At 53.8% G+C, this 27,978-nt stretch overlaps 1 protein-coding gene across 1 annotated transcript in view; it reads left to right on the forward strand.

Annotated features, from left to right (window-relative positions):
• The window catches only part of PDE2A (phosphodiesterase 2A), a 56,180-nt gene that overhangs the window by 401 nt on the left and 27,801 nt on the right, over positions 1–27,978 (forward strand). The window contains exons 2-3 of the mRNA XM_087822219.1: positions 5,599–5,660; positions 25,339–25,428. Of these exons, the coding sequence (XP_087678345.1) occupies positions 5,599–5,660; positions 25,339–25,428 (152 nt within the window). The remainder of the gene's footprint in view (positions 1–5,598; positions 5,661–25,338; positions 25,429–27,978) is intronic.

The raw sequence follows: 27,978 nt of genomic DNA on the forward strand, positions 1-27,978 counted from the left end.
TAGTTCAGTCCAGAGTGAGAGGGAGAGGCAAGTTGGGAATTTTTCAGGAGGAAGCATATCTAAACTGAGAGCTAAGGGAAGAGCTAGGAGAAAGTTCTGGACAGAGAGAATGAGAGAATGGCATATGTGAAGGCTTGCTGGTGACAGGCAGAGAAAGGAAAGTGTGGTTCCACAGTTCTGTGGAGCAGTATCCTGGACTACCAGGGAGGCTGAGGAGGTGGAATTGGCTGTAGGGGTTAGTGAAGCATCAAGAAAGGAGGAGGCTGGTGAGGTGGCAGGGGCCAAATTGTGCAGGGCTTATAAGCCATGTCAAGGAATTTGGACTTTTTTCCAGAAGGATCTGAGCACTGGGGGAAGAGTCGAAAGCAGGGCAAGGATGGCTCAGGCCTGTGTGTTAGGGAGCCCCTTGGGCCATAGGTGGGGACCGCATAGAAGGAGTGGGGGGGAGGCTGGGCTGCCTATGTAGAGACTGGTGCAGTGTGGTCCAGACAGGGGCTGATGAGGCTGAGACAGGGAAATGTCAAGGATAGAGGGGAGGGGTGGGGAGGAGGGGTGGAAGAAGGAGCTGGTCAGCTGTAGAGGTGAAGGGAGAGAGAGAATGCTGCCCCTGGTATCTGAGTGGGGAAGGACAGGGATTGAGGCCAGATGTCCTCTAAGGACCAAAAGGTCTCAGGCAGGCCTCCCATGTCAGGAGCTTTGAGGCTAAATGGAGACCCAGAGTCCTGGACCATGCTTGGGGCTGCTGTGTCTTCCTCTGTACGGTGGGGACTAGGATCTGCCCTGGGCAGAGAGTGTTCAGAATTCAAAAATTAATACAATCTGTGAAATGTAATATTTAACAAAATTCAAATCCAAAAATGTATGCATACATTCCAAAATGAGTTAAAATGTAAATTTATAAAAACGGTAAATATACATGATAGTTCTAATATCATTTGTAAGCCTCAACTGCTTCCCTCCACTTTGGATCTGGCCTCCAAGAAGCTGTTGCCTCTGGTGTGGCTGGACCCTGAGGAGTCCAGGATCTTCTGGTCTTGTGCTCAGGATACCTCCTCTGGGGAGCCTGCCCTCTGGCTGGTGACTTTTCCTGTCCCCCTACCCTTAGGGAGTTGGCCCTTTTAGCTCCCCCCATCTGTGATTGCCTTTATTTGGAGGGCTTAGGTACAGAGTTAGGGGGAGAGGAAGGGCGAAGGAGTTGCAGGAGCCGAGGGTAACTTTCTGACAAGCTTTGCAGTTTCCGGAAAACCAAAATCTTGAGATCCCATCTTGCAGTCTCGGGGTTGGGCTCTGCTTGGCTCCCACTCCGATAATCTTGCACAAGGCTGTTTTCTAAGCTGTATTTTCTCATCTGGAACGGGAGGAAGTTGGGGTCAATATCTCCAGGGAGTTTTGAGCTCTAGGGATGGATAACAGAATCTAACATTGTCAGTCTGCGGGGTTCTAGCCATCCATGACTCTCAGCTCCCAGCCAGGGCTGTGCGATGGTGTGGCTGCATGGTTCCAACATTCTGTAACTTTAAGACGCTGAGACTCCAGGACCTGAAGATGCAGACGTTCTGTGAATCCAGGATTCTAGGATTCGATGATTTGATGATTCAATGATTCTAAATGGGGCTGCTGGGAAGAGCTGCAACCACCTGCCTTGTTAATGTCGATGTTCAGTTATTAGAACAAGAAGCAATGGAGACAGATAGCTTGGGGTGGCAGGTGGCCCCCGCCTCCAGGGAGGGCTGAGCTTGAGGTAGGTGAGGAATGAGACCCTCCCATTCGGGGTCACACAGGCTTTCTCTTGCCACAACAGAAGTGGTGCTTGTGCACATGTGAGACCTGCCACTCCCTAGGCCTGCAGGGTAAGAGGTCATTTCCTTCACCCCCCTGCCTCCATCCCTCAACCATTTCAGATTATGGCAGAGAGAGGAGTGCCCTTGCCTCCCAGCCCCTAAAGTCTCTGGGCAGAAATGTCAACAGTGGAGGAAGGAGAGGCCTGCTTGCCGCCCCCTCCCTGGCAGCCTGGCCTGAGGGGGAAAACAGGACATGAACGCTTCCTGGACACAGACACGGAAACACACAAACCCCTGCCTGTGAGGGCGCTAAGTACAAGGGCCTCCAACTAGGGCAGAGGCCAGGGCAGCCAGAAGGGCAGTGCGGGCATTGGCCAGTGACCCATCAGCACCCTTGGAGCGCAGGCCGAGGAGGGAGAACCCTGCTTGTGCCCTGGGGGTGGCTGAGAGAGGGCCTAAGGAAGGGGGGTCCCAGGACAGGATGCCTGGAGAGCTGATGACTGATGGGTACTCCCCTGTGGCATGGGCCCGCCTGGCACAAGGCTGGCCCATCTGTCAGCGGCTTGCTGCCTCTTGGGTTGTGCGTATGTCTCAGTACCCGCACCAGAGTCAGGAGGGAACATCCAGACTGGAGAGAAGGGCTTCAGCCCTCTAGAGAGCTTGCCCTAGCGGGGTTCCTCAGAAGCCCAGTAACCACTGCCTGGTTTGCAGATCAGGTGACAGAGGCCAGGAGCAGCCCCAAGTCACACAGCACAGCAGGGCCTGCAGCCTGGCTTCCTGATTCCCTGGGTGCTCCCCCCTTCCCCTTAGAACACTTGGAGAGCAGGAGTGGAGGCAGGACTCAGGTTAGGGGGGCAGAGCCCTTGTCTGTCACCCTCCATCTTTCTCCGCCCACAGGCCAGATGGGTTGGTGACAGCTGCTCCTTGTCACCCACAAGGCTCCATTGTCTACCACCTCCTGTCCTGGCCCTGAGGATAGGGTCCCCAGCAGGGAGCCCCTCCCCAGCTGCCCAACCCACAGTGGACCCTCCTTAGGGTTCTCCTCTCTTCCCTCAGCCACTCTCCTCCTCCTGCTGGCCCATTCTTCACTCTTCTCTGCTTCCCTCGGGCCCTGGCCCCATCCTTGTAGTCTCCATCTCAGGCTCTTTGTGTGTCAGCCTTTTTCAAAAGACAGACTTGGAAGGGCCCTAGGAGATCATCAAGTCCAACCCCTTCAGTCCTCAGATAAGGAAGGCAGCTCAGACAGCGGAAGGTCCTCAGAGGGGAAGTTGCTCAGTAGGTTGTGGCAGGGCCTAGGTCACGGCAGGACACTGCCCTTGGCGTCAGGCGTCGGGGTTTGAGGGCTGTGTTATGACCAACTTGACAGACTTCTCTCCTCAGCCTTTCCTCTTCTTTGCCCAGATTACTCTCTTCTCTGTCACTGTGCCTGCTGCCTGGTTGACCCCTACCTTGGGAAGACCCAGCCCTTGGGACACACACCAGAGCTCAGGACTCTATGACTGGGATGTGTACCCATGTACACATGAACACATGCAAGTACATACATGAGTACATACAAGTCTTGGGTGAAAAACCTATACCTTGTAGTTAGGAGGGTGTCCTAGAACCTAGTGTTCTCTTCCTCTGAAGCACCACACACCTCCTCCAGGAAGTCCCTTAGAACTTCTCTGCAGACCATCTTCATCCTATTAGACCCTTTGTGACAACTGAGTTCTGAGTCTAGGTTCTGCCTCTGTGGCCCCAAGGGCATGGCTGAGTTTCCCTCTAGTCCTGGAGCCCCTCCTTCAGTGTTCCCTCCTTCTGTCTCCAGGAGGGGCTCAACTTCCTGTGGCTGGGTGGGGAGAGCCCTGAGGTCCCCAGAGAATAGTGGGACAATGGGGAGGCGGTGACAGATGAGGCATTGCGTCTTCCCCAAAACAGACTCCACCCTACCCTGACCTCCTGGCTGGTGTCTCCGGCACAGCCCTAGCCTGTGGGCCCCTTGGGACTAGGGTCTGATTCCACACCCTTGACCTCTCAGTGCTGAGGTCAGAGAATGAGAACCACAGACCCCACTGTAGCAGTCCTCTAACTGGGGGCTCCGGAGCCAGGTCCCCAGGGTGCCGGCAGCATATTAACAGGGTGGTGTAGGTGCCTGGGGCCTCTGGGAGGGGTGAGCTCTTACTGCGGGGGTGGGCAGGGAGGTAAGCTATGGAGGGACTGTGGATGCCTAGCTGAGGCTCCTCTCATCCTGTCTACCTTCCCCATGCTTGAAGGAAGGAACCAGAGAGCAAGGAGCAGTTGGGGAATCAAGTGAAATTAGCTACGCCTCTCAGGGAAGGGGAGGGGGCTTCCCAGGCAGCGCAGTGGGTGAACCACCAGAGGCCGCGTGGAAAAGAGGGCTCAGACTTGTGGACAAAAGGGATGGGCCCTGGGGTCAGGCACTTATCTTGGCCCTTGTCATTTCCTCTGCCGGACATGGCTGGGTTAGCAGGGTCATCGCACAGAGGGAAGGAACAGGCCAGAACCAATGCACACCAAGCCCTACAGTGGACTCGGGCACATGGGTGACCTTGTCACATCCTGGCCTGCAGTTAGTCCCCCACAGAGGCCCAGCCATGTGGGAGATGGCCCCGTCTAGACCATTGTCCTACACACAGACCTCCGCCATCCTGGGCCACAATCAGGCCCAGCTGTAGGCATGGCTGAGCAGGGAGACCCCATAAGACACAGGGACATGTGGGACAACCAGACACCCTGCCACAGCCACACCACAAGCATCCACACGCCAGGTGCAGCTACTGTCACCCCTGTGACCCAAGGAGAGCTGTGGATTCCAGCAGTCATGGGCAGGCATCCAGGGCCTGGGTGAGAAGAGGGGGGCACCAGGCAGGGAGCCCAGACCGCCCCCAGACCAGACTGTGCCCTCCCCCCAGCTCACTGAGTGCCTGAGGCTGTTTATTTCCTAGCAGGGATGGGTGTCTCATCCTCCCTCCCCCGCCCTGTCCCCACCACACGCTTCCGAAGCTGCCAAATCAAATCAGCCCCTGCGCCCGCGCCAGGCTGGCATGGCGGCCAGCAGCTGACAGGAACGAAGCCAGGCTCAGAATATCCCAACGCCTGGGCCTGTCCCGTGCTTGGGTGTGCTTGTCGGGTGGGGGTGGGGAAGGGCAGCCGGCCCCTGGGCAGGGCCTCCCAGAGAGGCTGGGGTTTCTGGATGCCACCTGGCTGGTGGGGTCCTAGAGATCAAGTGAGCAGGCCCTGGTGTGTCCACCAGCATTCGAGGAGCTGTGGGAATGGTGCTGATGGGATGCAGTTCGCGGGGGTCCATTTGGAGCCTAGACAACTGGGCGCCAAGCTGGAGTTGGGGGCTCGCACACATGGTCGTGTACATTTAGGATTCACAGCAGCCTTAGCTGGGAGCCCAGCTCAGCAACTATGTGAGCTGGACACTACAAATCCCATTTAATAGATGAGGAAACTGAGGCTTAGAGAGGGCTAGTGAAATTCCCTGGAGAGAAGCAGAAGTGGAGGGGGCCTGGGAAGGGGTAAAAATGTGATAGATTCCACTTCTGAGGGGGCCCTGGCTGAAAGAAAGAGCTGGGCCCTGTTCTCAGAGTCGAGGGACGGAGAATATGCCAGAGCTAGAGGTGCCCAGAGAAGCAAGGAGTAGGAAGAGAGTGAGGAGATAGCAGGGTGCAATCTGGCTGGTATCCCTGGACAAGGCTACCTGTGGACAAGAAGCCCGATGTCTGCTGGAGACTGGGTGGGGGAGCAGGCTGGGGAGAAGGGGAGAGGGACTGGCAGGCCTGAGCCCCTGGACTTCTTGTCTCTGCAGCCAACCCGGACCTCCTTGCACAGGAGCCAGTGCCCCCAAGAAGTAGAGACGCCAGACTGGAGGTGAGAGCTCAGCAGAGGGAGGAATGGGTGGGCTTGAAGGGTGGGGGCACAGGCTGGGGGTCAGTCTGAGCATTGCCCTCACCCCTGGGAGAACTGGGAGGCTGGAGCCGAATCCAAGCCCCACCCCCTCCAGCCTAGGGTCACCCCACACCAAGACCACCAACCCCACCCTATTCCTCCCTGGGGTTCCCTCCCACTGAGGATTGGCCCCCTCCTAGGTCACCTGGGAGATTTCAGACTCTTCCCTCCCCCTCCCCCCTCATCCGACAATCCCCCCTGGATTCTCTGCCCTGGGTATTTCATGAGTTTTCCTCCCCGTCCCCGCTGCCTGCCCCAGTCCTAATCTTCCCCCTGGACAGCTCACTGCTGTCTGCTTTTGGTTGCCCCCATCCTCCATGTTGCTGCCAGAAGGATCTTTCTTATATGCAAACCTGAGCTTGTCACTTTTCTGCTAAAAAATTCTCCATGTTACCCATCCCCCTGCTTCCTCTGCAGCCCCATGCAGGCCACAGTCCCCCTTTCATCTATTCCAGCCTCCCTAGAACCACTCCTGCTGGCTTCTTTCCACCTTAGCTTCCCAAATCCTTCTGGGCTCAGCTCTAGCCTCCCCTCCTCCAGGAAGCCCTCCCTGACCCACACTCCCTCCTCTGAGCTCTCCTGCCCAGGCAGTCAGATGCTGGGGCGTTCTGCTGTCTGTGCCATTAGCGCCCTGTTTTCTCCATTCTGTGACTCTGTGTGTCTTCCCCTCTTAACTATGAGCTCCTTGAGCCCTGGGACTGTGCTCTTTTAATTTTTGAGTCTCAGCGAGTGCATTTCCTTTGAAATGAGGGCTGCCATCCGCAGCCCTGACCATGCCTTTGGAGTGTCTCTTAGGAATCTTCAGGGCTCAGGGGGGCCTCGAGCAGCAGAAATGGGGTGGGCTGTGGACAGTGAAGTATGGAGGAGAGGTGGTGTAAAGTGGCCCAGGCAGCAAGACCAGCACAAGTTCACTCTTGTGCCTAGGCCTGGCTGAGAGGAAGGGGAGGCTGCTGTTGAATCAGCCCCTCCTCTGTGCCAGGAGCTTTAGACACACTTCCCTGTTTAATCCTCACACCCTCCCTATGAGGCAGGGGCTCACTCACATTTGGGGGAGCTGAGACCTGCTGGGGTCATATGGTGAGTGAGTAGGGGCAGAACTGAGAATGGAGCCCAGGTGTGTCTCATGCCCAGCCCTAGCTCTTTCCCTGCCCTCCAGTAAGACTGGGAAAGAAGAGGCCTACACAGGGCCTGGGCACAAAGGGGTCAGCCTGGACTCACTGCTGGGACATGGGTCGAAGCCCTGAGAATGTCCCTACAGCTGGGAGGTGGGGGGTGAGAAGGAGGCTGGAAAGTCATTATTAATTTATTTATGGCCATGCCATTCCCTATGGGGGGGCTCCCCCAAGAGCTGGGACAGATGGCGTTCCTGAGAGCCAGCAGTGTCTCAGCAGCCGTTGCCACCCGCCAGGAAAGACTGTATTTGTCACCCTCCCAGGAAGCCATGAAGGGAGAGGGATTTGGAAAAGCTGAGACCCTCCTGGGCAATGGGAGCTCAGCTCTGAGAAAAGGAACCAGGCTCAGGCCCCTTGTTTATACCTCTGTGCACAGCCCCCTTTCCTAGGCCCTTGACCCTGCTCCCTGCAAGTTCAAGTTCTGACCCTCCTTCCCAGCCCTTACCATGGGGCCTTTCTGGGTCACCCCCATTTGACCCCTTTGTCTCTATTGTCTCTCCACCTTTCCTGTGTCTGGGTCCTGCTGCCCCTCCTTCAGACCAAGGATCTTAGGCTGTGAGGCCCTCAGCTCTCAGCTCTGTCCTTCCCCCCCAACTCTTACCCCACACCCACCCAAAAGATAGCAGGTGTCTGCCTGGCCTCTTAGCAGAACCTACTCTATTTCTGGGTTTAGCACCCCATCCTGAGGGTCCAGGTCCACGCTCAGCCCTGCTGGGAAAGATAGGTTGCCACCGTTGGGGACTCCCCAACATAGAAAGGACAGAACTGGAGAGAGTAGGGTCCCTAGAGTGTTGCTCAGACTATAAGGACAGCGGAGGGAAAGAGGGAAGAGGGATGGGGAGATGATGAGGAGCCCTCTTGTCGGGGTGGAGGCTGGAGAGACAAGACGGCCTTATCTAGAGAACAGACATGGGGTCCAATGGGCATGAGTTCAAGTTCCAGTTTCACCACTTCCTAGGCGTGTGAGCTTGGGCCAGTCCCTTAACCAGCCTGAGCATCAGTTTCCTCACCTGTCAAGGGGATAAGAAGTTCTATCATTATCGGACATAATCACTCATTAGACATAATCACAGAAGAGCAGCTGGGAGAAGTCACAAAGACAGTATTGTGAGGTGCCTGGCCCACAGCAGGTCCTTGGAGGGAGCTGGCACCCTCCCTGTTTCCCTCAAGGGTGAGCTCCTTAGAACCCGGACTAGGCTGTGCCCTGTGAAACGGGGTGCACTACAGGGCTGAGCTGGGGTTTGTGAAGGTTCTGTGGGCACCACACATTTTCCCGGCACTAGCAGCATGACAGCCAGGAGAGCAGGGCTGCTGGCACAATCTCCACCTACTGGGTGTCTGTTCAGCACACCCTCTGGGATGGCTCCCTGGCCCCTGTGCCAGCTGGCCGGCATGGGGGAGGGGCTCTTCTGCTTCAGCCTGGAATCCTCCTTTGGAGCCACGGTCATTACTCCCTCTGATGTCAGGGCTGAGGCAGTACACATAGTGAACTGAGCACACTGGGTCCATGCCTTCTGCGCTGGCTCTCAGGGCCCAGACGGGGGTTTGGGAGCCCTAGCTGGGGTGAAGGCTGGGGGAGAAGCAGACACAGATGAAGGCACAAGTCTCTATGCTAAGCACCTGAATGCTCTGCTCAACACTGGCTCCTCTATTGCTGCCCATGGGATAAGTAAAGACCATACTTCTTTGAGTGGCATTGCCAGCCTTGCCCGCTGGGCCCCCTCATGTCCACCCCTTACCCCTAGACATGGCAGTGCTCACTTTTCAAGACACCAGCTCTTCTTGGCCTCCCTGCCTTTGCTCGCACTGACCCCTCTCTCTGAAGTGCTCTCCACTTTTTTTCCAACTAGTACTCCCTTTTTCAGCCCCAGATTAGATGTCACCTCTGTGAAGTCCTCTCAGATTGCTTTCTCCACCTCAGGTCAAGTCAGTCTCCCTTCTTTCCTGGGTACTCACAGCCCCCCAAGCTTCCCTGAGCTTAGATCAGGTAACTTGTTACCCCTTGTGGTTATATATCCTCTCCCACGCAGCTATAAACGCCTGGGTGGTAGGAACCAAGGCTGTCTCCTTTGTCTGTCCTGGACCCATGTGGGGCCTGGCATAAGCCTGGGATATAATAGGTGCTCAATAAATGTTTCTTGATTGAATGAGAATGACTGTGAGGGGGTTGGAGTAGTTCCAAGAAAGGGTCAGTTGCTGGATTGGTGACAGTCTTGGAGACTTGCTGGTGGAGAAAGCCTTGGACCTTTGAAGGATAGGGAGGGTCAAGGCTGCTGACTGATGAAGCCAGAGATTAGCTGGATAGTCAGAGAGGTCCATGTGGTCAGCTTTTGACAGAGCCACCTGAGGACAACAAGGACCAGCACAGGCCTGGGAACACCAGAGAGAGGAGCCTGGAACAAGGACTCAGACCTAGAAGGGGCTGTAGGAGGCTGGCTCGGTGTTGAGAACCCAGCTCCAAAAACCTCTCTGCTCTGGGTCCTGGGCTAAGGACCACTTGGTCTCAGAGTCTGGGCTGAGGCTGAGGTTACCAATGGTGAATAAGTGGTTCCAGCATGGTAATATGGTGATGGGTAGGGCCAGGAGCCAGGAGTCATGTAAGGTAGGATTGCCATGGGGTTGAGAAAGGCTTCAAAGCTGAAAGGAGTAGCTTGTGCAAGGACATGTGGGCTGCCTGCCGCTGGGTCTCTGGGAGAAGATCAGCAAGTCAGTGGGGCCCAGGTGACTGGGCAGGGAGCACTGGGGTGAGGCTGGGAGGGCTGCTGTAGGCAGGACTTTTTTGGTCCATATTTAAGTCTTGAGTGAGTGCTTCTAACCGGCAGATGTGCAAGATCCTCCTGGATTCTGCACATCAAGAGCAAGTGTCCTCAATGATGCCCCATGGCCCTGAGGGAGCTGCTGCCAACAACTTAGCATGGCATCTGGCATCCATAGGGGCCCTGAGGCCCTGCCATCTGTCCATGCCCACCTGTTGGGCTGCACAGGCCTGGGGTATGCAGGGACTTGGGGCCAGGGAGGTGGTCTCAGCTGCCACTCCATCCTGTCTCTCTGTCTCTCTGCCCAGTCATCTGTTCATACCCCTGACTAACTGAGGACAAGGCAGAGGTGGGCAGACACAGGTCCTGCCATCAGAGAAGTCTCGCCTGAGGAGGAGGCATCAAGCACCAGGGACTGACAACCAGAGAAGCCACAAGCTGAAACTGGGCGAGGCTGTGGGCAGGCCAAGGCCCAGGGAGGTCCAGCCTGTTGAGGGCTTGGAATGGAGGCTCGGAGAGAGCTGGGGACTGGCTCAGAGGCACACAGCAGGTCTGAGGCAATGCTGGGCTAGGATGAGATTTGGGCCCAGGATGAGGTTTCTCTGGCTGGCCCTTCCCCCATCACCCTGCCTGGCCCTTGGCTGTAAACACAGAGAGAACAAGTTCCGTTCCTCGGGAAATATTTATCTCAGGCCGTGTGGGGAGCGTGTGCTGGCCTCCGCACGGCCTTCCTGCGGGCTGACCTGGGGCAGGAGGTGAGGGGCTTGGCAGCTGCGGGGGGCAATCTGTGGGGCCCTGAAGGCAGGGCAGGAAGGGTGTGCCCCGTTCGGAGGAGAGGAGCGAGCTGATGGGAGAGAAGCTGGTTTCTCTCCAAATCCCACAGCAGACCCCCTTTCTCAGGCTCCTATCTTCATCCTTGTCAGCTCTGCTTCCTTGGGTTCCTGCCTGCAAGCCTTTGCTCCCATCTGGTGCCCCCAGCTGGGATGTCTTCTCTTCTTCCTCGTGTTCCCAGCTCTCAGCTGGCTTCCTCTGGGAAACCTTCCCTAACTCTCTAACCCCCTAACCCTTTGTCCTTCCCTGTCCACTGTCTGTCCCCTTCCTCTGGCTCCCACCAGCTTCAGACCGAGCCCTTACACCAGCTAAGGTCTGTCCCAAGGTAGTCAGACAACATAGTCAGCTTCTTCCAGGCTGCCCAAGGGTGCCCCTCCTGGGAAGCACAGGCCTGGGCCCTCTGGGAGTGGGACAGTGGAGCCAGCACAAGCTCAGGAACTTGGGAGCACAAGCTGAGACTGGGCCAGGTTGACTGAATCAGGGGAAATCCCATGGGTTCGGCCAGAATGAGGGGGCAGACGGGCCCAGGGCTCCTGCTGGCGGGCGCTTAGGCTGTGGGCTGTGTGTCCCAGGCTGCGCCAGGCTTGACGGGGCCCTGACAACAGGAAATCCTTGGAGGAACAAGCAGTGGCTGAGGACTTCGAGCACAACAACAGGAAACAACCTTGACATGGGGCAGCAGCTCTGGCAACTGCCCTGTGAGGTTGGGGAGAGGGGAGCTTGTGGGGCCCAGAGTGATGCTGAGGTGACACTGAGACACTGACTGTGGGGCAGTGGGTATTCTTCTGAGTGTGTGACACTGAGCTTGTGATGTGCGATATCAAATACATGACCCCACCCATGGGATGCTGAGTGCAGAGTGGGTGAGTCATTGAGTGTGACACTGGGTGTGACACCGAGTGAATACCAAGTATGTAACAGCACTTGTCGAGGATGGTGTGAGACCCTGGATGTACCACCGAATGTATGACATTGTGATACTGTGTGACTCTATGTGATGCTGAGTGTACCAAGCGTGTGACCCCTGAGGGTGTGACATCATATGTAAACATGGATGAATGACACTGCGCAATAGCAGGTGTGGCCCTGAGTTTGTGGTTCACATGTCTGACACTGAATTGTGACACTGAAGTGTGTGCCCCAAGCATATGGTAGAGTGAGGCTGCTTGTGCCACTGAGGGTGTGACATGGAGTGACATCGAAAGTGTGTCAAAACCAGTGTGTGACGCTGTGTGTAATGGTTGTGACAATGTGAAATGTGAGCATATGATACTGTGTGTGGCTCTGTCATGGGAAGACCCCAACAGTTTCAGGCAGGGAAGTGACACTGTTCAGTTTGATTTTGAAGGATTGCTCTGGCTGCAGAGTGTATGTGGGGATGAGCTGGAAGGGCTAAGACGAGGCAGGCAGACAAGTTGGAGGCTACTGCAGCCGGGGCGTGGTACCTGGGCTAAGGGGATGGCAGAGGAGCTGGAGAGAGATGGATGAGCTTTGAAGATGTTTGGAAGGTAGAAATGATAGAGCTTGCTGATGAGTGAGAGGATGAGCCAGAGGGAAGACGGAGGATGACCCCCAGGTTTCTCACTTGAAGAACCAAGCGGTGGATGGTGGAGATGTTACTGAGATGGGTGAAGACTGAGGGAAAGTCAGGGTTAGGGGGGTAGGAGAGAGCAAGGAGGCAGAAACGAAGAGGCCTGTTTTGGACACAAGACAAACACCCAGGTGAAGATGTCCAGGGGACAGCGAAGGCCAGGCTGGGGGCATATTTGGGAGTTGGCAGGCATAGCTGATTTATTAAACCGTGGATCTGGCTGGGATGACCCAGGGAGAGGTGAGGACTGAGCCCCAAGCCTGAGCCCAGCCTACTCCATCAGCTAGAGGCTGGGGAGGTATAAAGGAGCAGCAAAGAGACAGAGGAGGAGCCACCAGGGAGGTGGAGGAGACCAGGAGTGTGGGAGGGGAGAGGTTCAAGGTGGGAGGGATGCTGCTGCACCCTGCAGTATGGTGGGGTGGGGTGGGGAGGTTGTGCCCGACTGGGCCATGTGCATGAGTCGGCCTGACGAGAACTGTGTCAGTGACAAGGTGGGGCCAGAAGCCAGATGGCCTGGGCAGACTGTGAGAGGGAGGTGAAGACACAGTGTAGTCAGCTCTTTGAAGCACTGGGTTGTGAAGGGATGCAAAAAAGGGGCGTGGACGCTGGAAAGAGGTGTGAGGTCAAGGGAGAGTGAAATTTTTTTTTATTATGGCCTATTTTAAATACACAATAATAGAGAGAATAATACAATAAACTTGCCATGTGCCCATCACCCAAATCTAACAGTTATTGAGATTTGAGTACATGTAGTCATCTACCCCCCCTTCCTTCTTTTTTTCACTTTTCTTTCTTGAAGTACTTTATTTAAAACTTTTAAATTGTGGTAAAATATACATAACAGTAATTACCATCTTAATCATTTAAAAAAAATTAAATATATATATTTTTATTGATTTCAGGAGAGGAAGGGAAAGAGAGAGAGAGAGAAACATCAATGATGAGAGTCACTGATTGGCTGCCTCCTACACACCCCGACTGGGGATCGAGCCCGCAACCGGGGCATGTGCCCTGACCGGGAATTGAACCGCAATCTCTTGGATCCTAGGTCAATGCTCAACCGCTGAGCCACGCCCAGCCGGGCACATCTTAACCATTTTTAAGCAAATGGCTCAGTAGCGTTAAGGGCCTTCACATTGATATGCAACCAATCTCCAGAACCTTTTCATTCTGCAAAACAAAACTTACACCCATTAAACAACTCCCCTCCCCCACCCCTGGCCACCACTATTCTTCTTCTTGTCTCTATGAATTTGCTGCTCTAGGTACCTCATGTAGGTAGAATAATACAGTATTTGTCCTTTTGTGACTGGCTTATTTCACTTTGCATAATGTCCTCAAGTTTCATCTATGTTGTTGCCCGTGTCAGAATTTCCTTCATTTTTTGAGGCTTAATAATATTCTATTGTATATACACACCACATTTTGTTTACCCGTTCATCCATTGATGAACACGTGGGTTGCTCCCACCTTTTAGCGATTGCATATAATGCTGCTATGAACATGGGTGTACAAATATCTCTTCAAGATTATTCTTTCAATGCTTTTAGATATATACCCAGCAGTGGAATTGCCGGATCACATGGTAATTTTATTTAAAATATTTGAGGAACACCATACTGTTTCCCACAGCAGCTACACCATTTTACATTCCCATCCATAGTGTACCAGTAGGGTTCCAGTTTCTCCATATCCTCGGCAACACCTGTTATTTTCCGTTTGTTTTTTTGTTGTGTTTTATTTTTGATAGTAGCCATTCTTAATGGGTGTGGGGTGGTATCTCATTGTGGTTTTGATTTGCATTTCCCTAATGATTAGAGATGTTAAGCATCTTTTTCATGTGCTTCTTGGTCATTTGTATATATCTTTTTTGGAGAAATGTCTAGTCAAGTCCTTTGCCCATTTTTAAATCAGTTTGTTTGCTTTATGGTTGAATTGTAGGACCTTTTAAACATATAGAGTGTCCCCAAAATGTACACACACACACTTTGAATAATTATGAAGGCAGTGTTTATTAAAATGCATTTTATTTTCAAAATTGAGCTAGCAGCTGTTGAAGTGTGAATACATTTTTTGGGACACCCTATATATTCTGAATATTAACCCCTTTTCATATATAAGATTCACAAATATTTTCTCCCATTTTGTAGGTTGCTTTGCTGAAGTATTTTAAAGTAAATCCCAGACAGACATCATGTCATTTCATCAAAGGTGGATTTTATTAGGGTCAGAGGGTCTTGAATGACACTGAAATGTGACCGTGCAACACAGAGCCAGCTCGGAACTGTGTGTATGATGCTGTGTGCGGGTCGCACTGTGGGCATTGGGAACATGGTGTGTGACACTGAGTATGTGGGACATGCCACGTGAAGGCAACAGTGACCGCATCCCTGTGCCCCGTTGTGGGATGATGAGTGGGACACAGAGTGGGACACTGTATGGGAGTGAGAGGGGTCACAGGTGTGCTGTAAGTGGCGGGGAAGGGGGTGACCCATGTTGGACTAGCCCGCCCTCAGCTGCTGACCGGCAAAGGGAGGACAGACAGCATGGGGTGCGCAATGAGAAATGCCTGCTGGGGACAGAAATGGTGTCTGGGTCCAAGCTGGAATGAGGCCTCCTCCTTCCTATGAACTCCCCCGGAAGGCTTCCTGGAGGCGGGATGGGAACATGCCAGTGGGAGGCCGTGGGTAGCTGGTAAGAGCAAGGGCTGCCGTGTCAGACAGCCCTGTCTGGCTCTGACATTTAGCAATCATTTTATCTCTGAGCCTCAATTCCCTCAAGTGGAAAATGGGCTGTTGGGAGGATTACATGAAATAGTGCTTTTGAATGAACAGTCCCCAGCACTAAGCACTGCTCAGTGGTCTCTTGGGGAGCACCATTCCTCTCATCCCCTGGCCCAGGCACCTAGAGTGATGGGAGCGCTGGTGGGTGTGCAGAGAGGGTGTTCTGAATGAGGGATGTTATATTCTCCTATGCCCACCACCCTTGTGTCCCCTGCTTAGATTGTCAGTGCGCCCCCTCCCCACTTGTTCCCACGCCCTCCTCTCCCAGGCTCCTGCTGTCTTCACCCATTGTCAGCCTCCAGCCCAGGCTCCTGCAGCCTCATTCAATTAGGCCAATGCAATTTACTGAAGAAAAAACCCATAATTTGGTTAATCACACCAGTAGGGGATCTGGCCTGGGTGGAGAGGGTGAGGATGGGTACCAACAGCCGAGAGCACAAGTCTTGAAGTGCCTGTCTCTCAGGAGCCCCACCACTCCCTTGGGTTCCGTTTAGGAACGAACAGAGTCCAAAGCTTGGACCTCCCCAAATCCAACTATAGAGAGAGGTCTTGAAACAGAGCTTGGATTGACCAGGTCCACTTGTGCCCCTGGGAGGGTCTCTGGTCTTTCCATGTCTCATCTTCCCGCCTGATAGTGAGAGTTGGACTGGGGGAGGAGAGGGTCTCTGAGCCTCCAGCCAGCCTAGCTGGTCTTTGCATCCCAGGTCTGCTCAGTCCCCCTCATGGCTTCAGGAGGGCCTTCTCTTGGGCTTCGGGGACAGAGGGGTGGAGAATGGGCAGAGGACACAGAGCCCCAGGGGAAGTTCTGAGGGGGTGGGTGTCCTCAGAGCCTCATCTGGAACATGTCCACCCCAGCCCTAGTGCCAGAGTCCTATTAAACCCAGGCTACACACCTGGAGTGGGAGCAGGAAGAAAGGGAGCTGCTGTTTCTTGGTCACCCGAGGGCCACTGCTTCTAACCTCACAGGTTGTACCATGCACAGGGGCTCCAACAAAAGTGGGGCAGCACTGACACCCTGCCCGTTCTGCCACCACCAGTCCTTGTCCCTCAGGGTTGCATTTGCCCAGGGTGTTGGGGTCACCTCTTTCTAACTTGCACAGAGGTGGCCTAGTCCCCTGCTGGGAGCCAGCTGAGGCAGGAGTTATATGGTTCCCGCAGTGCTGGGAGAGGGCATCATTTTATAGATGAGTAGACTAAGCCCAGGAAGGTTAAAAGACTTGTCCAATGCCACACAGGTGACTTGTGGACGGGCAAGGATGTGAGCCCAGATCTGGCAGAGGTAATGGGGTACCTGTGGGAGGAGAATCAGACCCCCTTCATGCATAGATGCCGAACACTCTCAGCCATATACTCACTCATTTGGAGTCAAAACCAGCCACGGTGCACTCACAGTTCCTCAGACAGCTGCATACTCACTGTATACACCTAGGCTCACATAGACACGGACACAGGCTGTGATGGTCACTGCACATTCAGATGACTCATGCACAGATGTGGACACAAGGGTGTCACACATTTACACTCTCACACACATTCTCCTACAGAGTCACAGCCCCACGCGCTTTCACAGACATTCTTTTAGTGACTCAAGGGTTATATTCTGCTGTGGTCACATGATGGCCCATAGGGACATGCTTTATAGACGACTAATGGGCAGGCCGCACATGTGCTTAAGTCACCAACAAAGCGGGAGCTCCCATGGAGTGAGAGAAAAGGTCAGTTTCGATGAGAGCATCCAGGATTTTGCCATCAAAAGAAGTCATACAAAAGCGATTTTAATTTTCATTTCCAAGACAAAACTTAGACAGGGTCTGTGGGGGGCATCATTGTGTTTTAGGCCATCTTTTGGGTTTCTGAAGGATTTGCACAGACTCACAGGTGCAACAATCTCCTGGGCTCACTTGTTTACCCAGCCCTGAGCGGGGGTGTGTGTGTGTGTGTGTGTGCGCGCGCGCGCGCGCGCGCGCGCGCGTGCATCTGCCTGCTCAAGTAGCTCCCTGCCGGATCCTTGGATGTGAGGAGAGAGTAGGGAGAAGTTCCAGAGACTCCGGATGTTTGTCCTCTGGCTTCCTGGGCCCTCCAAAGGCAAATAACTTTGGATGCCAGGCTGCTTCCCCAGGTGGGTGGGTGGGGTGGTGGGTGTGTGAGAAGCCTGCCCCTGCCTCTGGAGCCTGGCTGATGGAGGCCCTGCAGAATGATGCAGCATGACTGGGGCCCATGGCCAGCTCTGGTGGCCTCATGGGCCCATCACCTCCCCTCCCCGTGGCTCAGTTCCCTCATCTAGAAAATGGAGGCACTGAGGAGGTGAGACCGGATGGACTATCTGGAGACTGAAATTGAAAGTCATTCCAAGCCTAAGGTGCAGAAGAGAAAACCAAAGCTGGGGTGGGCAGGGGAAGAGGTCAATAGGGTGCAGATTTCAGGGCACAGTGCAGGACCCAGAGCATGCAGTGTCTTTCCACCAATGTCCCCTTCCCTAGAGAAGGGCTGTGCCTCAGTGCCACCCTCTGCTCAGGGCCCCTGTGGCTCAGACCCTTGCTGATTTGCCCAGGAACAGTGCAGGGAGGCAAAAACTGGAGGACAGCACCAGGGGAGCAGAACAGCACAGCAGGGACAGGGCGCTAGAGCAGGTGGACTAGGGCCAGGCCTGGAAGGGCAGGAAGGTAGAAGAGAGGAGATCCCAGTGCAGGAGATGGAAATGGAGGAGCCAAGGCCTGGAGTTGGGAGGAACAAAGAGGCGGGAGGAGTAAGGCTGGAGAGTTGGGAAGAGGCTAGAGCATGGGAACCTGGATCATGGGAGTCACAGGAACAGCAGTAGCGCTGTCAAGGTGCTTAGAGCTTTATACACAGCTCCAACAAGGCCTGGGTGCTGAGAGCCTGTCCCCGGGCCCAGGAGCCATGGCAATTGTATGCGAGGGAGGGATACAGCCAGATTGATGTTTTTTGACAGTGGAGAGTGGGGGGCAACTCATAGAGTTTTCCACTCTGGGGCACAGAGTGGATGGGAGCCCAGAGGCAGGGGCACGCCTGCGATGAACCCTGCCCAGAAGAGCCTCACTCCAACCCCCAGTACAGAGGGCTATTCTTAGGAACAGTAAAAGTGCTCACACATTCCTGCAGGGGCAGGGATAAGGGGGTGGCCAGGAGTCAGTGTGGAGGGAAAGGGCGGACCCCACTTCTTCCAGCTCTGGCTTTGTCTTCAGGGTCTTCCCCTCAGGGTGGGGGAGGCCACATGACCTTCGCCAAGTGACCCTCCCCAGCCCCTGTCCCCAGGGTCCCCTCTTCACTCTTGTCTGTTCCTCTGCCTCTGAATTGGTCCTTGTCTGTCGGAGTCTCTTTCTCATACTTCCCCTCCTTCCTGCTCCCCCCGGGATTTGGGAAACAGCTGAGATGGGCCAGGCCCTGAAGATAGAGCCAAATACAGTCATGGGACCAAGCACTGAGGCAGTGGGAGAGACACATACCACAGAACAGACAGCAAGAGGGACAGACATGGAGAACCCAAGGAGACAGAAACAGAAACAGAGAACTCAGAACAGAGTCAGGGACAGCCAAGCTCGCCAAGGCCTTTCTCCAGGGCACAGACTACCTGGCAGCCCCACCCTCTACCCCTGCCTTCTTCCTTGCACACCTTTGGGGACGGGGAGCTCACCCCTCCTATGGCTTAGGCTTGTCTTTGTGGTATGACTGACTCACAGCATGCTTACAGCTGCCTCCTTATGACTGCCCACTGTGCCTAACTCTGCCCACATGGACCCCTGGCCAGGAGTCTAGAACAGTAGAGGCATCAGGTGACCAAGATGATTGGGACAGCAGTGATGAAGGGTATGCTAGTGATGGCATGGAGGGGAATGTGGGCAATTGGGATGGAGGCATTATTGGCTCTGCCGCTGCCTTGTGGAGGCATCTGAAGGTGGGGAGGGTTCAGGAGGAGCCTTGAGCCTGTCTTGGTCCCTTGGCTTGAGGTCTGCCTCCCGGGGCCATTTCCCCTATCCCCATACCCAGCTCTTGCCTCCCTCCCTCTGTTCCCTTAACCCCTCCTTTCCTGACCCCAGCCTATGCTAGGGACCGAGGATACCAGTGAGTCAGCTTTCAGAGACCTGAGTGTTCACACAATTCCTTCCTTCTCTCCCCAGCTCCTTTCCCCTTCTCATCTCTCACCACCCCCAAACATAGCCTTTGGGGATCCAGGGGGCCTGGGACAATCAGGAGGCTATTTTGGAGGAGGCAGAAGCTAAAGTAGAAGCTGAGACTGGCTTAGAAAGGGTGAGGGACCTGGGAAGAGCTCCTTGTGACTACTGGAGGGGACACTGGGGGGGCGGCATCAGGACTGGGCTCAGGTGTATTCTACAGTGCACGTGTCTCCAGTGTGGCTCAGAGGCTGGAGACGCGGCCCTGTTGGAGTAACAACTGAAGCTGGAGTCTGCGAAGGGTGGGAGGAGGGAGAAGGACAGGGCCAGGGGAGGGGAAATAGAGGAGGCAGGGGAGGAAGAGAGGGACAGGGGAGGAGGGGGAGGGCAGGCCCTTCCATTAGGGCTGGCTCCTCAGCTCTAAGTGGCCCCTTCCATATGCCCAGGTCCCGAGTGGGGCCTCACCGTCCCACCAAATGGCCCCAGTGTCTTGTCTCACTCTCTCCTGTCAGCACCCTCCTCTGGGACCTTCCCTGAGAGGGCTCCCTCATGGACTTGCTGCCAGAGAATGGGCATTCACACCTCGCTCACCCTTAACCTCCCCACCTATAGTGGGGTGGTCAAACAGACCACCAGGGTTTGTAGGAGGATTAGAGACAGCTCCTGTTCCTGGGCCTTAAACTGTGGTCTCCAGGCCAGCAGCATCAGCAGCATTTAAGAATGTTTTGGAAATGGAAATTCTTGGCCTCATCCCAGACCCACTGTATTGGAGACTCTGGAGGTGGGCCTGGCAATCTACATGTTAATGAACCCTTCAGAGGATTCACATTCAAGTTTGAGGACCACTGGTGGACACTTCTAGCACACAGTGGGCACTTGAGAAAGGTGCCTTCCCTTTCCCGAAGCCATGTAAGCAGGGCACTGACATTTGAGCTTGTCCAGCTGTGGCCTGGATCTATCCCCTTGTGGTTCCTTCAGGTCCAGTCTCTGAGGCCCACCAAGCCTCTCTCCTCTATTATCTTGCTGCTGGCCCAGCTCAGCCTTGCTGAGGGGAAGTCTGGAGCTATAATAGCTTAGTACTCCCGGGCAGCTCTTCTCTGAGTATTTAAGGCACTGTGTCTGTTAGCAAGCTCTTTGGGCAGGTGGCAGACGTGGGTGGCAGGAGGGGAGGGGCTGCCTCTCCTACTTCCTTGTAGAGCCTCCAAGTCTACAGAGCTAGCTAGGCATGCTGCGATGGCTGTGAAAGTCACAGAATAAGCTTGGGGTGCTTAGGCTCAGGCTGGGGTCCAAAGCTCAACCAAAGGGGGCTACTCAGCCTGGGTCCCCAGGAGGCCTCCTCTGGGGGAGTTCTGCCAGTCACCCAGATGGAGCTGCTGGGCACAGAGACAGCTTTGCTCCTTTGTCTTTGGAGACTCTGTTCTCTGGGAAGGTAAGAGACTGTGTATATTGCCCATCAGAACGGGAGGCAGGAAGCCAAAGAGTGTAGATGGCATCTGCCTTGGCACCCCTGATTTCTCCTAACAGGGCTACCTTCCTGGAGCTCTCCCATTCTATGGATGCTCATCTTGGGTCAGGTAGTTTCTCCCCAAGTTCTCAAGGTGTCTACTTCGAAGTTTGAGGAAGGAGTGGGCAGGACAGACAGGAGTGGGGAGGGGCAGGAGTGTGCAGGATGGAGATGACAGGAGAAACCATGAGAGAAGAGAGGATTTGGAGGTGGAAAAAGACATCAAGACTCTTGGAGATGAGACAGGAGAGCAGCCTGGGAAAGAGATGGAAGTCACCTGAGGGAGACAGAGAGAAGAGAGAGATCCACTCAGAGATTGGAGAGACAAAGTCTGAGCAAGACACACACAGCCCCAGAGAGAAGGAAAGAGAATTAGAGAGGGAGAGGGGCTCCAAGGTCCTAGAGGATCTTGAAGGAGCCCCCCTCCTTTAGAGAAGAGGACACCAAAGCCTGGAGAAGAAGGGTCCCCACCCTCAGGCCACACAGGGGACCTAGCATAAGCAGAGTTGGAAGAATCAGTATGTATGACCTGTCTCAGTAACACAACTTGCATCTTGAGAGGTGCATAACTATTGGGTTAGATGTTATTTTGATGTTTGATTTTCTTCTAGGCCACCATCAGGAGCATTGTGAGGCTTCCTTCAAGAGAGGGAGGGGTGGTTCTAGGCTGCAGGGAGAGCAATAGGTAGTTTATGGAGGTAGGAAAGACATAGAAACTCATGGAAACAAGACAGGGGAGCAGGTTGTGACAGTGACACTCACCCTCAAGAAGGGTATTAGTCCCTGTGCTGGTGGCATCAGAAGGCATAAGGCCAAGGTCTTTGGCTTCATATAATCTTAGGCATTAAGGAGTTAGAAGTAATTTAGTCCAGGCCCTCTCCCCTGCCCACGCAAGTGGAGAAATGCTGATCCAGCCTCAATGCTGGCTCCAGAGAAACTCTGACTCCTCTGGAACAGAACAGGCTCCCTTTCTTAGCACCTGGGGTGAAAGACTAGTGAGGGGGAGTGCCACTGTCTATGGTGCTGAGTGGCCCTACCTCCAACCACAGAGCTACAGGTAGGGAGCTGGGGAAAGCAGGAAGTCTCCATCCATCCATCCCTCCATTTGCATTGAATTAAAACAAAAAAACCATAGGACTATATGTTGCAAAGCTGGAAGGACTCCTTTTTACTAATGAGGAACCCAAGGCTCAGAAGAGGAAAGGGGCCTTCTGAGGCCACACAGAGCTTCTGTATTCCATCTGGGACAGGACTGGAAATTACTGCTTTTTTTCTCCACACCACAAATTCTCCCCTGTGGTCTGGGAAATTGCCTGGTTGTTATGCTGACATTTATACTGATGTTTGTTCAAAAAAGCTTGGAAGGCAGGAAATGTGACCTCCTTCACCCCACCCTGAGCCTGGGCTGTGTGTGTTTGCGCGCGTGCTCACGAGTGTGTGCACATGCCTAAGTGCTTATTTGTGTGTGCATTGTATATAAGGTTGCATTTCTATTCATGTGTGCATGTTTGTGTGAGGGTGTGTGATATATGTTGGGCAGTCGTGTGTGCATGGCCATATGTATATGTGTGATGCGTGTTGACGTTCATAGCTCTATCTGAACTTTCCCTGTCTTCTTTTGCTGAAGCTCTAGCCCTTCACTTGAGCCTTGTTAGTTTCCCACCTGTGCCCCCCATTGGAGAATTTCCCCACGTCCTATGCTCAGCTGCTGCAGCCACTCTGCTCTCTGAACCCCAACCTCATAGGCTTTAGAATCTGAGCTATGTCCTCCTTGAGATGATGCAGTGCAGGTGCTGTTGCTTTAAGATCTGTGGAAGGTTCAAAGAGGAGGTGGCACTTGGGCAAGTCTTGAAGAACTCTTTGAGGGCAAGGGTGAAGTGGTCCTTCCCAGCTGCAGTTCCTGCAACCAACACCCCCCCACACACACACTCCTGGGGTGGGCAGGGCCAGGAAGTGTATGGACAGAAGGATGCCAGGCAGAGGGCCCCAGACTTCACCGGCCTGTCTCCCTCCAGCCCACTCTAGCTGGATATCACGCCCCCTACCAGCTGCTGCCCCAACTCTCCCCAAGTTTCCTATCGTATTCCCCCATCCTTGCCATTAATCCTGCCCTTAGCCTGAAGTCACAGAAAACTGACCAATCAGAACAAAGGCCAGACAAGCACCCACCAATTCCAGTAAAGGACAGGGCAGGCATCCCCCAATCCAAAGAAAGGGCAGGTCCAGGAGCCCACCAATCAGAACAAAGGACAGTCTATTCTCTCTAAGCCCCTCAGGTGCAGAGCAGGAGCCAAACAGGGCCTGGAGATCTAGAGTCTTGGGTTCTGGACTCGGCTCTGCTTTGACTGACTGGCTGACCACAGATGGGGCATTGCTTCTCTTTGAGCCTCAGTTTCTTCATCTGTCAAAAGGGAACATTTAGCTGTCCCAAGCCTATGGCTTTGAAAAATTTCTCCCCCTACATCAGGGCCTATATTCCATCACCTTGGCCCCTCTCCTCCAACTTCCACAGCACACACATATCAAACTGCAGGGAAGGGCCCCTCAGCGCTCAGCTTGTCCACCCCCTGTCTCCAGCTAGGAGCAGACCTAAACCAGTACCACCTTCTAGGACTCTCCCTTAGGAGCCCCAATCTGAGGACCATGGGTTGGCAGATGTTATTTCAAGATTATATCAGTTCCTCCTCCCCTGTTTAGTCTGCAGAATTGACCTCTAAAGGCCACAATAGCCTACATGTATATGATGCGAGCACGTGTTTCTGAGCCCTCACCCTGTGACTCGGTGAGGAAAAAGCTGCATCCTCATGAGCCTGTGTGTGTACAGGGAGGCTGTCTGAAGGCACGCTGGGGGATTTCTGCGAAGGTGTGAAGGCCTGTGGCTGTGCCACCAGGTATGCTGGTGCTGAGGGTGTGTGCCTTGTGATGAGGAGCGCCTAGGGAAAATCCATCCAATTTGGGAGATGTATTGTTTGGAAGCAGCAGCTTTTGTTGTCCAAGGGCAGAGGCATATCTCAATGATCAAAATGTGTCTTCATCCTTGAACAGTGGGAGGGATCAAAGGGAGCTGGGGGTTGGGGAAAGCAATGCCAAGTGAGCATGGGTGGGGGGGCACTGCTCCCCCCTCCTGGGAACACAGCACTGAGAGGGAGTAGGGTAGGGAGGAAACTGAAGTCAAGAAGATGCAAGGATGAAATCTGGAGCTGAAGTCTCGACCCCAATGCAGGACTGCTCTCTGTAGCCTCTGAAAAATGAGCATTTAGCCCACTGTTGCACACCCTCAGGGATGGGGAGCTCACTTCCTCCTTCTCTCCTGGTAGCCTCTCCCTATGTAGTATGGCTTTGCCTGGAAGAAGGTCCTTCATCCCACTGGGCCAAGAACAGCCTTCTGTGAAATCTTATGGGTCTCAAGGCTGTCCCTGGGGAACAGAGAGTCCAGCCCCCCCCCCCCCCGCCCCGCCCAAGAGAGCCTGAGAGATTAGAGTTGAAGACTGAGACTCCCTGGGTCTGCTCTGAGTTAGGCTAGGTACCCCCAGGTTCTTCAGTTTTAGCACATAAAGGACTTGGTTTTCAGTTCCCTCCTTACTGAGTCTCATCTTGTCCTTACCTGAGACACAATGCACTGGGGATGGTCTAATCAGACTTTAGGAGTAGGGTAACTGTCATCTTCTCTATTCAGGTTAACAGATCTTTATCAATATGGACCGCAGTTACAGCATTTTAATTTATTACCAGCCACACTCACACTATGGGCTCATGCTGAGATTGTGGTCCACTAAGACCCTCAACCACATATCATTTTCACATGAATGGAGGCCAAGCAGTCTTCTTCATTCTATGGATAATCACTTTGTTTTTTGAACACAGGGACCAGCCATCCACAGGGAAGACATCAGATAAAACTTCCAAGGGCTTGTGAGGAGGGCATGGCTGAGTGAAACGTATGAGTCATAATCCTGCCTTGGCCCTGGATCCCCTGTTCTATTACCTTTCTCTTTGATCGGCTTGGCTCTGGCCAAGTTAATAGAGCGAGAAGCAGGGACCTTTCTCGTTTCTGTTCCGGCTCTCCAAGGACGATGCCTATTCCTGGGACTGGAACGCTGTGAGGCCGTCAAGGCTGACTTCTCCTTCCCCTCCGATCTTGCGAGGGGCTGGCCCAACTATTTCTTCCACCTTGTGGGCTCATGCATCCCTTGGACTCTTGCTGCTCCCAGCCCCTCACTAGGCTAAAAAATGAGACTGGATGAAACCACTTCACTTTTGGGGAAAGTGCGTAGGACCCAGATTCTGCAGATATTTAGCTGAGCACCTACTCTGTGTGGATAATCGGGGAGGCACCTTTTAGGACTCGGTTTCATTTTATCTTCATATCAACCAGTAGGGGGAGACAGCCATAGTTGCCCCCAGTTTATAAATAGAAGACTGAGGCTCAGTGAGTTGACCTAATCACGCACTGCTAATAAACAGTGGATCTGGGATTCAAATTTGGGGTCTTTTTTGCCTGCTTGTTTTGCTTTGTTCTAATGTGGAAACTTGTGCTTTCACTACTATGTCAGAGTTGTCCTCGGCTAAAGGGCAAGAGACCTGAGGTCTAGTCTAGACTTGACCTCTTGCCTCACTGTGAGTTCTTTCCTAGGTCCATGGTCCTTCTCTGAGCCCCAGTTTTCCCCTCTGTAAGATGAGTGGACTTGGACATTCAAGGACCTTAAGAGTTGTTAGATTCTGAGATTCTAAGATCCTGGAATTCCAGTTCTGAGAGCCTTGGGCTCTGGTTTAAGCTCAGAGTTTCTAAAGCTCAGATGGGACCACTCTGACCTGCCCTTTCCTCTCTTCCAGGATGCTTTGCTGAGCCTGGGCTCTGTCATCGACATTGCAGGCTTGCGCCAGGCTGTCAAGGAGGCCATTTCAGCCGTGCTCCCCAGAGTGGTAGGTACCTGGTTCCACATTTCCCCTGCCCCCCGAACCTTTGCCCAGCACCTTGCTGTACCTCATACAGGGTCAAGAAGAAAGAATGGGTAAGGGTTCCTGACCAGAGGAATCTTATGGGGAAGTGAAGAGTTTGGTTGAGTGTTTAGAGAGGGCTTCCTGGAGGAGGAGGGCTGAAACTAAGCCCTAAAGAATGAATTTATATAGGAATCCTGGAATGCCTGAGACAGAAGTGGCCTTTGAGCTTAACTGAAAAGTTCATGTCTCAGATAATGGAAGGGGCTCATCTAGGATAACAGCTAGGACATAGCAGCATCAGATGGGCTTTGGAATACGTACAGCAGGAGGAGTTGAGGGCAGACATGCAGGGAACTTCCTTGATGCTAGGTCTGGGAGATGCTGGAAAGGGGCTCAGCCTGGACGAATGGATCTATGCTGAGTTAAAGTGTCCTGCCTGGAGACTGGATGCTGGACAACATGACCTCTAGAAAGAAAGGTGGTTGCCTGGGCTCATGGTCACCTGATCATCATGGTTGCCTGAGCCCAGAATGTCTTGGTGAGGAAACTTTGACCCTCTTCAGCTGCCCCAGGCCACTCCTCAACCTGGCTTGAACAGTCACTGTTTCATCCTTTAGGCCAGGGGTAGGCAACCTTTTTTCTGCCAAGGGCCATTTGGATATTTATAACATCATTCAAGGGCCATACAAAATTACCAGCTTAAAAATTAGCTATGAAAAAAAGCTCCTAGATTTATTGAATTTTGAATCCCACCTGTGGTTGCTTTGGCAGGGCCAGACCAAACTGGCCCATAGGACCCAAAGCAGCAGAGTCTCAGTTGTGCCAGATAGAGGGAAGCAGAGGACTATCAATCTGGAGAGGGAGGTCTGATCCAGCCTAAGGGGCAAGGAAGACTTCTCCTGGAGGAGATGCCTAAACTGAGTCCCCATAGCCTGGAATGGGGACTGTACTCTAGATACCAGCCAATGGCAATCTCTGCTCCAGGAAATAAGGGTAATTCAGAAGGTGACCCCTCCACCCCTGGGGCCAGTTGCATCTGAATCTGCTTGATGGATAAACCACCTAAGGCCCAAAGAGGGCAGATGCTTCCCCCAAGATCACACAGCATGACAGGGACACATGGGGCTTGGCACCTAAGCATCCCCATTTCCTCAGCTCTGCCTTCTCAAAACCTCCTAGAAGTTCAGAGCCCAGGAGGGGGGTTAATGAGTGAGCTTCACTGAGTGTGAAATTGGCAGGAAGTGGGTGGTGTTTTGGCACCCAAAAATAAATCTTCCCTGAGAAGGATGGGACTGAGGCAACATCTGGCCTGGGTTGGAGACACATCTGGAAAGGAGGGGGTGGGGAGGTTGGCAGGTCAGCGTCCACAAGGCTGCCTGGGCCCCTCTGTGGCCACTGATTCTGTCCTGGGAGGGGGGAGAAGAGGTGACTGGCCAGAGCGTCACCGGCAAGGTGCCTAGTTGTACCCGCATAGATTCCCTGCACCGGATTAATTGTATTCCCAAAGTTCGGTGCTGGAAAGACAGCAGTGGTCCAGGTGACTAGGTTCCTGGAACAGTAGGTAATGTCTGCCTTGGCTGGTTCGAGAGGCCTGCTTGAGCTAGGGAAGCCCTGACTTTGGCAGGATTGCATGGAGGGGCTCAGCCTTCTAAGAGGCAGAAGGAGATGAGAGGTCTGCTTTGTCTCCAGACAGGGGGAGAGGGAGGAGGGGTCTCCCCCTCCCAGTGAGGACAGCCGCTAGCACCTGGCTCCCTCATCAGCACCCATTGTGACAGGCAGCCCTGAATGCAGATGGTGCTGATGTGTCTGAAACAGTTCCCTCTTCTCTCCAATAAACTCAGCTAATTTTAACCCAGAGGCTGAGCATGAGGGGGTGGGAGGCAGACGGACATCCGGAAATGAAGTGAGAAGCTGTCCTCTCTGCCTCCCCACCCCCGGACCATCCACCCCTCTCTCTGCCAGGGAAGGACTCTCTGTGTGACCCTGAGTGCTGTAGGGTCTCTTAAATCTCTTAGGGACAAATCCCACAGGCTCCTCCTAGGCTGCTAAAAAGGGCTAGATGACTAGAAGGAGGCTGGATATAGATGCAGAGTGGGTGGCCTCCTTCCTACTGATTTCTTCATCTCTGAACTCCTCACCTGGACCCTCACCCAGGAGGACAAGGGGGCTCCAGACTTCGCCTGTGTCTTCCCCTCATACTCCCCTCAGGCCCTGTCATCCCCAGCCCACACTATACTTTGTCTGGCTTGGGCTCTCTGGAAGGAGGACTGGGCCATCTCCTGGGGGTTGGGAGAAGGTGGGGGCTGGCTGGAGACAGCCAAAGGCAACAAGAGTGGCTGGCAGGATTATGGACTCACAGTCATGAAAGGCAACTGCTTTTGCTGAGGATTCCATACTTACAAAGTCACTTCCTCCAGAAGCCCTCCCTGATACCAAGAGCAGAGAAGAGAGCCTTCCATTCTCCCACTGAGAAACAACCCCCCCTCAGGGTACTTAGTTGAGCACTTGGATGCTCTGTCACTGGGGCATGGG

Source organism: Miniopterus natalensis, chromosome 11 (assembly GCF_054644295.1).
Source record: "Miniopterus natalensis isolate mMinNat1 chromosome 11, mMinNat1.hap1, whole genome shotgun sequence".
NCBI lineage: Eukaryota > Metazoa > Chordata > Mammalia > Chiroptera > Miniopteridae > Miniopterus > Miniopterus natalensis.